The sequence below is a fragment of the Salvelinus sp. IW2-2015 genome, unplaced genomic scaffold (genome assembly GCF_002910315.2).
Source record: "Salvelinus sp. IW2-2015 unplaced genomic scaffold, ASM291031v2 Un_scaffold1634, whole genome shotgun sequence".
NCBI classification, from domain to species: Eukaryota; Metazoa; Chordata; class Actinopteri; order Salmoniformes; family Salmonidae; genus Salvelinus; species Salvelinus sp. IW2-2015.
Window position 1 is genome coordinate 128867 of NW_019943050.1, and position 14850 is coordinate 143716.

Here is a 14850-nt window from a genome sequence, read left to right on the forward strand (position 1 = left end):
CTACCCAAATCAACTCCAACCCCTCCTGTCTTACTCGGGGCCTACCCAAATTAACCCTAAACCCCTCTGTCTACGGGGCCTACCAAATATCAACCCTAAACCCTCTGTCTACGCGGCCTACCCAAATCAACCCTAAACCCTGCTGGTCACTGGGCCTACCAAAATCAACCCTAACCCCTCTGTCTACTGGGCCTACCCAAATCAACCCTAACCCTCTGTCAACTGGGCCTACTCAAATCAACCCTAAACCCCTCTGTCTACTGGGCCTACGCAAATCAACCCTAACCCCTCTGTCTACTGGGCCCTACTCAAATCAACCCTAACCCTCTGTCTACTGCCTACCCAAATCAAACCTAACCCCTCTGTCTACTGGCCTACCAATCAACCCTAACCCTCTGTCACTGGCCCTACCCAAATCAAACCCCTAACCCTCTGTCTACTGGCCTACCCAAATCAACCCCTAACCCCTCTGTCTACTGGGCCTACCCAAATCAACCCAACCCCTCTGGTCTACTGGGCCTACCCCAAATCCCTAACCCCTCTGTCTTATGGCCTACCCAAATCAACCCTAACCCTCTCTGTCTACTGGCCTACCCAAATCAACCCTTAACCCTCTGTCTACTGGGCCTACCCAATCAACCCTAACCCCCCTTCTGTCTCCTGGGCCTTACTCAAATCAACCCTAACCCCTCTGTTCTACTGGGCCTACTCAAATCAACCTAACCCCTCTGTCTACCTGGCCTACCAAATCAACCCAACTCCTCGTCTTACTGGGCCTTACCTCAAGTCAACCCTAAACCCTCTGTTCTACTGGGGCTACCCAACATCACCCTAACCCCTCTGTCTACGGGTCCTACCCAAAACTCAACCTACCCCTCTGTCTACGGGCTACCCAAATCCCAACCTGTCTTACCGCCCAATAACCTATCTGTCTTACTGGGCCTACTCAAAATCAACCCTATCTCTATGGCCTCCCATACCCTTGCTTCACTGGGCCTTACCAAATCAACCCTAACAACCCTCTGTCTACTTGGGCCTACCCCAAAATCAATCCCTACACCTTTGTCTACTGGGCCTACCCAAATCAACCCTAACACCTCTGTCTACTGGGCCTACCCTAAATCAACCCTAACCCCTCTGTCTACTGGGCCACCAAATCAACCCTAACCCCTCTGTCTACTGGGGACCTACAAATCAACCCTAACCCCTCATGTCTACTGGGCCTACCCAAATAAACCTAACCCCTCTGTCACTGGGCCTAACCCAATCAACCCCTAACCCTTACTTTACTGCGGCCTACCCAAATCAACCTAACCCCTCTTGTCTACTGGCCTACCAATTCAACCCTAACCCCTCTGTCTACTGGCCTTACCCAAATCAACCCTAAGCCCCTCTGGTCTTACTGGGCATTACCCAAATCAACCCTAACCCCCTGTCTACTGGGCCTAACTCAAAATAACACCTAACCCCTCTGGTCTACCGTGGGCCTTAGCCCAACAACTTCAAACCCTCTGTCTACTGGCTACCCAAATCCAAACCCTACCCTCTGTCTACTGGAGCCTACCCAAATGCAACCCTAATACCCCTTTCTACGTGCTACTGCGAACTCCCGCTCTACGCTCACCAAATCAACCTCTAACCCCTCTGTCTACATGGGCCCTACCCAAATCAACCCTAACCCCTCTGTCTACTTGGGTCCTTACTCAAAGCAACCCTAACCCCTCTTCTTATGGTTGCCTACTTCAAATTCAAACCCTAACCCCTCTGTCTACCTGGGGCCTACCCAAATCAACCCTGAACACCTCGTCTACTGGTCCTACTCAAATCAACCCTAACCTCCTCTGTCTACTGGCCTACCAAATCAACCCCTAAACCCCTTGTCTACTGGGCCTACCCAAACTCAACCCTACAGTCCCCGCTGTCGCTGGGCCTTACCAAATCACCCTAACCCCTCTGTCTACTTGGCCTACCCAATCCACAACCCCTCTGTCGTACTGGGCTACCAAATCAACCCTAACGCCTGGTCTACTGGGCCTAAAGCCCAAATCAACCTAACCCTCCTGTCTACTAGGCCTACCTCAATCAACCCTAACCCCTCCTGTCTACCTGGGCCTACCTCAAATCAACCCAACCCCTCCTGTCTACGGGGCCTACCCAAATCATATCAACCCCTCTGTCACCCGGGCCTACCTCAAATCCAACCCTAACCCCTCTGTTATGGGCATACCCAAATTCAACCAATAACCCCCTCTGTCTACTACCGGCTACCCAAATACCACCCCTCTGTTCCTGGGCCTACTCAATCAACCTAACCTCTGTCTACTCGGGGCCTACCAAATCAACCTAACCCCTTGTCTACCGGACTACCCAAATCAACCCTAACCCCTCTGTCTACTGGGCCCAATCACCCCTAGGCTCCAAATCAACCCCTAACCCTGCCTGTCTACTGGGCCTACCCAAATTCAACCTAAACCCCCTGTCTACTGGGCTACCCAAATCAAACCCTAACCCTCCTGTCTCACTGGCCTACCCAAATCCTACCCTATAGATCCCTCCTGTCTTACTGGGTCTACCATAATCAACCCTAACCCCTCTGTCTACTGGCCTTACCCAAATCAACCTAAACCCCTCCTGTCTACTGGGCCATTACCCAAATCAACCCTAACCCCCTGTCGTCTGGCTCCATCTACCCTCTTGGGCCTACTCAAATCAACCCTAACCCCTCTGTCTACTGACCCACCCCTTGCTCTATGGGCCACCAAATACTAACCTTTAGCCCCATCAACTAAAAAAACCCCCAACCCCCCAGTCTACCTGGGGCTAACCAAATCCCAACCCCTCTTCTACTGGGCCTACCCAAATCAACCCACCTCGCTACGGCCTCCAATCTAACCCCTCTGTCTACTGGGCCTACTCAAATTCAACCCTAACCCCTCTGTCTACTGGGCCTCCAAATCAACCCTAAACCCTCTCTCGTCGTACTGGGCCTACCATATATCAAACCCTAACCCCTCTGTCTACTGTGGCTACCCAAATCAACCCTAACCCCTCTGTCTCTGCCTACCCAAATTCAAACCCTAAACCCTCTGTCTACTGGGCCTACCAAATTCAACCCTAACCCGCCTGTTCTACTGGGCCTACCAATATACCCTACACCCTCTGTCTACTGGGCCTACTCAAATCAACCCTTAAAACCCCCCTTTTCTGCTCTACTGGGCCTTACTCAAATCAACCCTAACCCCTCTGTTCTACTGGGCCTACTCAAATTAACCCTAGACCCCTCTGTCTTACTGGGCTACCAATCAACCCTAACCCTCTGTCTACTGGGCCTACTGCAAATTTCAACCCTATCACCCCTTCTGGTCTACTGCGGCCTACCCAGAATCAACCCTACTTGTCTACTGGGCCTACCCCAAATCAACCTAACCCCTCTGTCTACTGGGCCTACCAAATCACCAACTAGCCCTCTGTCTAACGGCTACTCAAATCAACCCTACCCACTCTGTCTACGAGGCCTACCCAAATCCAACCCTAACCCCTCTGTCTACTGGTCTCTACCCAAAACTCCTCACAACGGCCCTCAATCCCACCCCTCTGTCTACTGGGCCTACCCAAATAACCCTAACCTCTGCGACTGGGTCCTAGCATTCAACTAACCCTGCTGGGCCTACTCAGAAATCAACCCTAACCCCTCTGTTACTGGTCGCTACTCAAATACCAACCCCCTACTGTCTATGCCGGTTACCAAATCAACCCTAACCCCTCTGCTACTGAGGCCTACCACAATCAACCCTAACCCCTCTGCTCTACGGGGCCTAGCTTAAATCAAACCCGTAACCCCCTCTGGTCTATCGCGGCCCTACCCAATCAACCCTAACCCTCTGTCCTACTGGGCCTACCAAATCAACCCTAACCCCTCTGTCTAACTGGGCCTACTCAAATCAACCCTAACCCCTCTGTCTACCGGGCCAACTCAAATCCCAACCCTAACCCCTCTGTCTACCGGGGCCCTACTCAAACTCAACCCTAAACCCCTTCTCGTCTACCAGTGGTCCTCACCACAATCCAACCTAACCCCTCTGTCATACTGGGGCTCTACCCACAATCAACCCCCTTAACCCCTCTGTCCTACTTGGGCGCTACTCCAAATCATCCCTGCTCCACTACAATATGTATACCATACTACTGCTGCTCCACTACAATATGTATACCATACTACTGCTGCTCCACTACAATATGTATACCATACTATTGCAAACCCACACTACTGAATGACATATTCTACACAAACAAAATAAGAACAAAAGTAATTCATACATAAATAAATTATAACAAAATAAACAATAACCTGCTTGTCCCTTGTTCTTGTCCTTCCCTCCAATGTCATTGTTGGGATCCAGAGCATCACTCAGGTCAAACTCATCAGAGGCTGCAGGGAGAGGTCACAGGTCAGAGGTCAAAGATCATGGGTTAAAGTTCAAATGCGAGTCGGGCAAAAAGAGAAAAATGGAATCTACAGTATATCTAACATGACTCAAACAGGAGGAAAATCAAACAGCATAGTCACAATATACAGCATCTGTGAAGAGATACATTCTATACATGGTAACTTAATGTCTACAGCTCTCAAACTCAACTCTGGGCCTCTAAGCCAGTTCCAATGTAGTTTTTCCATTGTTCCCCTCTAAAATCAGGGACTAATTTAGACCTGGGACACCAGGTGTGTGCAATTAATGATCAGGTAGAACCGAAAACCAGCAGGCTCCGGGACCTCGTAGGGTCAGAGTTGAGTACCCCTGGTCTACAATATCAGTTTTCCATACATTGTACAGATCCATAAATACATACAGACAAATACGAACACCAATGAAGATGAGATGTCACTGTTTTCAGTAGCCACACAGTCGAGAAAACATCTCTGAAACTAGAATGTGTGGAAGACATCCAGGAAGCACTCATCTACTCTATTTTGGTACTCAATAGATACCGAATGTCCAAAGGTCATTCAAAGGTCACACTGCCCATTTGTTGAATTCAAGAAAATGACAGCATTCTGTGGCAAAAACCCCCAGAGATAATGAGATGCAAACACACAACACAACCCACGCATACATACACGACACAATATGTGTGGCAACAAAGACAACAACATGTAAACAACATGGTGAGTGTACCTACAGAGTGTCTACAATAGCATGCCACACAGGATGTCGTTGACGCAGGCAAGATATCACTACAATGTGTGTGAATGTMTACACGTGGACCGTGTCCCAATAATCTTCACCGGCTTCCTTTCCTCATCTCCTCTATTATAACCAATAGGAGTTGTCATCTGTCCAGTCCAATCAGATCATTGGTCATGAGAGAAAGCAGATACCAGGAACAAGGAAGCTAGTTTAGATCAGAGCCATACAATATAGAGAGTTTGGCAAACTAGCCTCCATGTTGGTTCTAAACATTCCATGACATTAACCTTCTAATCTCCTTTCTAATTTGAACGCATCGAACATCTGGTGTCAAAATGGCCGCCAATAAAAATTACACAAATCTCAAACTGAGTTTGCCAAACTCTATATGCAGTGGGGAGAACAAGTATTTGATACACTGCCGATTTTGCAGGTTTTCCTACTTACAAAGCATAGGTACACTTCAACTGTGAGAGATGGAATCTAAAACAAAAATCCAGAAAATCACATTGTATGGTTTTTAAGTAATTAATTTGCATTTTATTGCAAAAATTACAGACCTCTACATGCTTTGTAAGTAGGAAAACCTGCAAAATCGGCAGTGTATCAAATACTTGTTCTCCCCACTGTATCTACACCTCTGTTTAGATTGAAGGGACATAGGCATTGTCTTCTGACAGGAGGCGTACGTCACTCCAACCCAGCGCTAGTCCCTCGACCAGCAGCGCAGATGGTTGACCAACTACATGATGGGGGGGGGGGGGCATATATCGATATTGATAGGCAGCAGCTGAAATGGCACCCTATTCCCCACATAGTGCACTACTTCCTACATACTACCCTATGGGCCCTGGTCAAAAGTAGTTCACTACGTAGGGAAATGTGGTGCCATTTGGGACACACCCCGGACTTGACARCAACAGGACAGTGGTTCTAATTGGGGAATGGGGAGGGTTCGTTAACAGACCTGTGTTTAAGTACTACTCAAAATCATTTCAAATACTTTATCTGTGCTTGATTGAGCTTGCCTGGCTACAGAAACAGCTCAAAGTATTTGAAACATTTCTAATAGTATTTGAATCCAGGTCTGTTCGTTAAGCAAGCAGTACCAACCGGRCTGGGGCTTCGGTGGGGTACGGGGACCCTTGGTGGCGAGGGGGAGCAGACCAGGGAGAAGGCTGGGCCCAAAGTCAAAATCAGCCTGGATCGCATCTGTTAGTGTAGTGAGTGCTCAGGGGTTAGTATAGCCTGGTTAACATTCAGTCTGGTTTAACCAGGCTAGGGTTAATGCTAGGTTTACGGCTAGATTCAATCCGGAGTGCGGAAGATTAGGCAATAGCGTAATWGAAATTGAATGGCAATGTTCCTGCGTTCACTGTGACTGCATTCAAAGTAAAGGCTGCAGATGGTGGCTCAATCTGATATTACCTTTACATTTCAATTGAGGTATAACGTGGATCTTCCACGCTCCAGATTATAATCTAGACTAGTAGTGTTATTACAAATTGTGTACAGGTCTGTTAGTGTAGTGATCGCTCTAGAGATAGCTAGTAGGGTTAATGGAGTCACATACAGCACTGTAGTAGAGGTGCTTGTGAGGTTTAGGGCACACACACACACACACACACACACAGAATAGTAGGCTGACTACAATCTACATACAAGTTAAAACCACAACATAGACAAGGTTTTCAGGGGCAAAACTGACCAACCAGATAAGAGACAACTTGTTTCACACGAGAGGTACAGACATACATGTGTTGATGGAACCATGGTGGCACAGCAGTGGTTCTCAAAAGGGTGTTCGTGTCGTGATCCATCTTAAGCATTGTCTAGACTATGTTGTCAATAGTTTACCCATCAACTAGGTAAAAGGCTGTTCCAGCCAAGTCAAACCTCAGACTGCATTTAACATAATCATTATCTATTGACAAGCACTGACTGTAAACTAGGTCTGTCTACTGTAGTCATTTTATCGCTAAGTACATCCCCTGCTGTCTCTATAGCCTACTTGTGAGCCACTTTGGGTAAAAGCCTCTCCTAAACGAGAGACTAAATGAATGCTGGTTTAGTAGAGTATCAGTATGTTAGCTAGTAGTAGTATATAGTAGCAGTCTTAGTATGGTAGCTAGGTAGTAGGGCCTAGTCACACAATTAATAAGACCCAGTCGTTAGTATGGTAGCTAGTAGTAGCATATAGTAGGCAGTCTTAGTATGGTAATCTAGTAGCGAGTCTTAGTTGGAGGCCTAGTAGTAGTTATATAGTTGATGCAATGTTCAGAGTCAATAGTTGAGAGGTGATTAGCTAGTAAGTTTGTGTTATGATGAGTATAATAGCTTAGTTCCGACATAGTAAATGAGAAGAGCTGGTAAGATGTTTGAGTCAAGTCCAAGTATAGCATTGAGGATCATTACAAACTAGTAGCAAGTCGTGAGTTATCGTGTTGTGCAATTAATATTGATGCCTCTCTAGAACTAGTAGGATTTATAGTATAGAATGTAAGTCTAACCTGCAGACAATAGACTGTTCATAGGTAGCTAGTCTGTGCGCAAGGCACAAAATCACATATCAATGCATTAGTTCTGCTACAGTCCGCTCACTTCTAGCACAGGATGCAAGGGCATCATGACTTTGCAACACAGAACTCAAGAGCTAAAAGAACGGTGTGACAGGGTCTGATTAGAAAGCACGCTGGAGGTCGTTTACTGCTCATATGCCGTCATGTAGAGAATAATGCAGTGGAACTGCTTCCGTTTCTTCCCCCTCATCGCATCTTATGTGATCCTTAATGCGGGCTGAGTGCAGGGCCAGCACATGGTTTACATGGTGTTATAAGGAGCTTCCTGCCAGCAGAGAGCCATGTGACGTAGCGTCTTGTTGTCGTGTGTGTGGGTCGTGGTGGCGACTGTTAGGACTTTTAGGAAGGACCCATCATGAAGGAGTGTGTTGTTGTGATCTTACGTGGCTTGGGCTTGTGTGACGGGGCCTTAGTGGCGGGGCTTTAGGAGGAGCCTTGGTGGGGTGATCTTCTCATCTTCTCCAAAAGCGGCACGAGGAACGTCATCACAATGGCACATGAGGACGTCATCACAATGGCACATGAGGAACATCATCACAATGGCTGAGCTCAGTACAGTCAAACCATGGTTACATTCATCCAGACGCGGAATATCCACGTATAGCGCGATTGACATTGAAAGGCAATGTTCCCGCATTCGCTGAGACAGCGTTTGCGGGTAAACGCTGCATATGTCTGCTCAATCGGAAGTGACCTGTTAAAGGTCATGAACAGTCAAACAGTCAATGTTTTTTATTAAATTGGATGATATTTTATTATTTTGTTACGTTTCCCAGCAAGAAAACCAACTCAATATTAGGAAGGTGTTCTTAATGTTTTGTACACTGAGTGTATGTTTCCCCTTTCATCTGTGTCTGGTGTTAGCTAGTTACTGGCTAGCTAGGTCTTCATCGGTGTCTGGTGTTAGCTAGTTACTGGCTAGCTAGGTCTTCATCTGTGTCTGGTGTTAGCTAGTTACTGGCTAGCTAGGTCTTCATCGTGTCTGGTGTTAGCTAGTTACTGGCTAGCTAGTCTTCATCTGGTCTGGTGTTAGCTAGTTACTGGCTAGCTAGGTCTTCATCTGTGTCTGGTGTTAGCTAGTTACTGGCTAGCTAGGTCTTCATCTGTGTCTGGTGTAGCTAGTTACTGGTAGCTAGTCTTCATCTGCGTCTGGTGATAGCTAGTTACTGGCTAGCTAGTCTTCATCGGTGTCTGGTGTTAGCTAGTTACTGGCTAGCTAGGTCTTCATCTGCGTCTGGTGTTAGCTAGTTACTGGCTAGCTAGGTCTCATCTGTTCTGGTGTTAGCTAGTTACTGGCTAGCTAGGTCTTCATCTGTGTCTGTGTTAGCTAGTTACTGGCTAGCTAGGTCTTCATCTGCTCTGGTGTTAGCTAGTTACTGGCTAGCTAGGTCTTCATCTGTGTCTGGTGTTAGCTAGTTACTGGCTAGCTAGGTCTTCATCTGTGTCTGGTGTTAGCTAGTTACTGGCTAGCTAGGTCTTCATCTGTGTCTGGTGTTAGCTAGTTACTGGCTAGCTAGGTCTTCATCTGGTCTGGTGTTAGCTAGTTACTGGCTAGCTAGGTCTTCATCTGGTGTCTGGTGTTAGCTAGTTACTGGCTAGCTAGGTCTTCATCTGTGTCTGGTGTTAGCTAGTTACTGGCTAGCTAGGTCTTACTGCGTCTGTGTAGCTATTACTGGCTAGCTAGGTCTTCATCGGTGTCTGGTGTTAGCTAGTTACTGCTAGCTAGTCTTCATCTGCGTCTGGTGTTAGCTAGTTACTGGCTAGCTAGGTCTTCATCTGTGTCTGGTGTTAGCTATTACTGCTAGCTAGGTCTTCATCTGTGTCTGGTGTTAGCTAGTTACTGCTAGCTAGGTCTTCATCTGCTCTGGTGTTAGCTAGTTACTGGCTAGCTAGGTCTTCATCTGCGTCTGGTGTTAGCTAGTTACTGGCTAGCTAGGTCTTCATCTGTCTGGTGTTAGCTAGTTACTGGCTAGTAGGTCTTCATCGCTGCGTCTGTGTTAGCTAGTTACTGGCTAGCTAGGTCTTCATCTGTGTCTGGTGTTAGCTAGTTACTGGCTAGCTAGGTCTTCAGCCAGCATGGAACAACACATCCACCAGCACTGCTGTGAACAGCATCACAAGAGACAAGCCAAACAGGAAATGTATAAATAAAATTGACATTGATCAAATATTATGAATTAATATAAGCTCCCCACCCACTCAGCCTGTCTTTTAAAACTTCCTGATAGTTTCTCTCAGATTTTGAGCATTTCTATCCAAAACAAATATTATGGGTGATAGTATTGTGATATTATTATGAGTGATATTATTATGGGCAATTTTACATGGAAATCAGAATGACTGTCCGAGACCTTTAAATTGTCAAGCACCCTATAAGGCAGATCTTCCACGGTCCGGATTGAATCTAGGCCACAACATTTTATTTATTTTCATTTTATTCATTTAACTAGGCAAGTCAGTTAAGAACAAATTCTTATTTACAATGACGGCCTACCCCGGCCAAACCCGGACGACGCTGGGCCAATTGTGCGCCGCCCTATGGGACACCCAATCATGGCCGGTTGTGATACAGCCTGGAATCTAACYAGGGTCTGTAGTGACACCTCTAGCACTGAGATGCAGTGCCTTAGACCACTGMGCCAATGCCTAATACCTGCTTAGGAGATGTGTATGATTTACCAGCTTTGTGCTTAAGCATGTRGTAAGTAGGCCTATAGTGCATAGCTACAGTAGAGAATAAAAAGTAAGCCTAGACACAGTCTCTGAATTATGCTGATTAAAAGTGGAAATCCAAGGCCCCACAGGAGGCTGCAGAGGGGAGAACGGCTCATAATAATGTCCGGAACGAAGCCAATGGAATGGCATCATATACCAGAAAACCATGTGTTTGATGTATCTGATACCATTCCACCTATTCCGCTCCAGTCATTACCATGAGCCCGTCCTCCCCAATTAAGGTGCCACCAGCCTCCTGTGGCTTGTACTAACGTTAGAACCTTAGATATAATCAATAATAGAAAATACACTACATCTTTATTAGTAGTCTTTCATGTGGTCAATACCTGATTAAATACCTGCCAGTTTAATARATGTAAATAAATGAGGACCCTTGTGCTTATTCATGTGAGCACAGTCGCTACAGCACAGGCAGATATAATCAACAGCAGAGAAAGTCTATATTCAGATGGATCTGTGAATCTGGGATCCTTTACCTGCTCCTTCTACTGGTTTGGGGGTGGCTGCTGCTGAGAGAAGAGAAGAAAATGAGAGAAGAGAACAAGAAAAGAACAGAACAGAAGAAGATTAGAGAAGAACAGAAGAGAAGAACAGAAGAGAACAATGTCTTCATATAGAATGTAGCTACATCAGTACACAGTCAAAATGATGATATTAATTCATATAAAACATGCAGTCAGACAGTGCATTAAAGCTACAATCAGCAATTGGTACCTCGATTTTGATTTGTTTTTTGTCATAGCCAGTGCATACAAGCATATTGTTAGAAAAATATCATACAGAATATAGCTACATCAACACAGTCAGAATGTACCTAAATTAGTAGTCAGTAGACTTCATACTCGGGGACCAGAAATACATTGTCAGATAATAGCATACAAGTGCCTTCAGAAAGTATTCGCACCCCTTGACTTTTTTCACATTTTGTTGTGTTACTGTAGTGAGATTGAAATGGATTTAATTGTACTTTTTTTTGTCAACAAAATACTCTTATGTGAAAGTGGAGAAACAATTATAAAATTTGTAAAATATTTAATGAAAAATAAAACACTAATATATCTTGATTRTATAAATATTCACCCCTGAGTCAATGAATGTTAGAATCAACTTTCGAAGCAATTACAGCTGTAAGAGCTTTGCACACCTGGATTGTGCAATATTTGCACWTTTTTTWWTTTTTTATTCTTCAAGCTCTGTCAAGTTGGTTGTTGATCATTGTTAGACAGCCATAGAGTCTTGCCTTAGATTTTTAAGCCAATTTAAGTCAAAACTGTAACTAGGCCACTCAGGGACATTCAATGTCTCCTTGGTAAGCAACTCCAGTGTATATTTGGCCTTGTGTTTTAGGTTATTGTCCTGCTAAAAGATGAATTTGTCTCCCAGTGTCTGTTGGGAAGCAGACTGAAGTTTTTCTCTAGGATTTTGCCTATGCTTAGCTCTATTCCATTTAATTTGATCATAGAAAACTTCCTAGTCCTTACCGATGACAAGCATACCCATAACATGATGCAGCCACCACCATGCATGCTATGTCCCGTGTGGCTCAGTTGGTAGAGCATGGCGCTTGCAACGCCAGGGTTGTGGGTTCATTCCCCACGGGGGGACCAGGATGAATATGTATGAACTTTCCAATTTGTAAGTCGCTCTGGATAAGAGCGTCTGCTAAATGACTTAAATGTAAATGCTTGAAAATATGAAGAGTGGTACTCAGTGATGTGTTGGATTTGCCCCAAACAAAATTCTTCGTATTCAGGACATATGATATATTTKTTGCAGTTTTACTTTAGTACCTTATTGGAATCAGGATGCATATTTTGGAATATTTTTATTTTGTACAGGCTTCCTTCTTCTTACCCTGTCAATTAGGTTAGTATTGTGGAGTAACTACAATGTTGTTGATCCACCCTCAGTTATCTCCTATCACAGCCATTCAACTCTGTAAGTGTATTAAAGTCACCATTAGCCTCACAGTGAAATCCCTGAGTGGTTTCTTTCCTCTCCAGCAAAAGAGTTAGGAAGGACACCTGTATCTTGGCTGCGGTTCAAACTCATAAAAAAAGAGTTTGGATGGTGACGGGAATCCCCGTCACCATCCACTTACCCTCGCCTTATGCCCTTGCGGGAATCCCAGTCACCATCTTGGAGGGCGGTCTAAATGATTAGCCAAGCAAGGGAAGTTTGCAACGTAAGCCCCTCAGCCCTCATTTTTAGTCGGCTTTGCGAGTGTACAATTATGTTCATTCCGGGCCCGAAACTCCCCATAATTCAATTCGCGACGATTGTACATCCGCTAAGAAAAGTCAGCGAAAACTTAAAAACAACATCAATGGAGAAGTCAACATAAAAGTGTAAGTAAAAACAAATGCAAATAAGTTAGAAATTGTGCTACTAATGCACATGATGGCACAAACACGTCTCGTAAAAAGTAAATATGTTTCTTTAGGAAATTGTAGAAGAGAAAAAAAAATCCTTCTTCAGAAGTTCCAGCTAGGCAGGCTAACGTTAGTTAGCTAATTCATTTGTTATCTATCATACAGTGGGCATATTTTAATATTTATATAGTTAATATAAGTAGACATGCACTCATAATTGACTGTAGCGCATATAAAGCACCCACAAGCTACCGGTGGCTGAAAACACAATCATCGCGGGATGAACGAATGGCGAATTTCCCACCAAGGGTGGTCCATTTAAAAATCATTCCTTCCTCCCTCGCCTTGCAAGTGTATACTCGTCAGACGTCATGATACGTTAACAGAAGTGTCCACTTAAATTGAGGGCTGAGAGGATAGGGTGTGTGTTTTAACTGCAGCCTTTGCAGTGACTGGGTGTATTGATACATCTTCCAAAGTGTAATTTTTTTTTTATTTTTTTTTTATTTTACCTTTATTTTACTAGGCAAGTCAGTTAAGAACAAATTCTTATTTTCAATGACGGCCTAGGAACAGTGGGTTAACTGCCTGTTCAGGGGCAGAACGACAGATTTGTACCTTGTCAGCTCGGGGATTTGAACTTGCAACCTTTCGGTTACTAGTCCAACGCTCTAACCACTAGGCTACCCTGCCGCCCCTAATAACTTAATAATAATAATAATATTAATAACTTCACCGTGCTCACAGGGATGTCTACTTTTGAATTTGACCCATTACCAATAGGTTTTATTTATTATGGATCCCCATTAGCCAACGTCTTACTGAGGTCGGAAACATCATGGAAAAGACAGACAAAAAAAATCCCAACAATTTACATACATTTAAAAACATGAACATTTACTGTGTGCATCTATCAGTTACACATAAGTCAGTACACACACACAACAAGTAGGTCACATGGGGGAGTTTTCTGTAACCAGGTTTGCTGCTCACTTGCGCTATATAAGATGGAAGGGAGTTCCATGCATTTTTTATTGAGGCATTGGAAGACCTCCCTGGTCTTTGTGGTTGAGTCTGTGTTTGAAAGTCAGTGCTTGACTGAGGGACCTTACAGATAATTGTATGTGTTGGGTACAGAGATGAGGTAGTCATTCATAAATCATGTTAAGGACTATTATTGCACACAGAGTGAGTCCATGCAACTTGACTTGACTCAAGACATTTCCGCTTTTCATTCATGTGAAAAATTCTAAAAACACAATTCCACTTTGACATTACAGGGTATTATTGTGTGCAGGCCAGTAACAAAAAAATGCAATTTAATCCATTTTAAATTCAGGCTGTAAAAATTTGGAAAAAGCCAAGGGGTGTGAATACTTTCTGAAGGCACTGTACATGAATCCATCGACCATGAATTCATGGTAGTGATGTATGATTTCATAGACATAAAGCATGAATACAGACTGTATTGTAGATACTGCAGCAGTAAATCTGAAGCCTATGAATATTGTGTATTTTACAGTCAGACTGTCTTTCTGTACTTACGTGCTATAGAGACATTGTCAGTCAAGGCATCAGACAGGTCAAAGCCATCTGAATTCTGGGATAGAGCTGAAGAGAGGGAGGGAAAGAAGAAGAAGACAGGGAATGAGGCAGGGGGAGGAGAGAAACAGGAAGGAGAGAAACAGGGAGGAGAGAAACAGGAAGGAGTTGAGGGTTTTTACACAATGCAGTGCAGAGAAAAGGAGAGGAACTTTGCTCTAGTCAGTCCACATTTCTCTTACCTACATCCGAGATTATGCAGCTGTATCTACTTCCATTCCACATTCTATCTGGAATAAACACACTAATGGTGCATCAGTTTATCGAAGAGCTGTGCAGTAACGTTATGCGCAGTAACGTTATGCGCAGTAACGTTATGCGCAGTAACGTTATGCGCAGTAACGTTATGCGCAGTAACGTTATGCGCAGTAACGT

General features: G+C 44.6%; 1 protein-coding gene across 1 annotated transcript in view; it reads right to left on the bottom strand.

The window, feature by feature from the left end:
* The window catches only part of LOC112071543 (CD99 antigen-like protein 2), a 32347-nt gene extending 19200 nt beyond the window's left edge, over positions 1 to 13147 (bottom strand). The window contains exons 1-4 of the mRNA XM_070439429.1: positions 13126 to 13147; positions 10978 to 11010; positions 6300 to 6398; positions 4349 to 4429 (exon numbers count right to left, since the gene is read on the bottom strand). Coding sequence (XP_070295530.1) covers positions 4349 to 4429; positions 6300 to 6398; positions 10978 to 11010; positions 13126 to 13147 — 235 coding nt within the window. The remainder of the gene's footprint in view (positions 1 to 4348; positions 4430 to 6299; positions 6399 to 10977; positions 11011 to 13125) is intronic.
* Positions 13148 to 14850: the final 1703 nt, after the last annotated feature.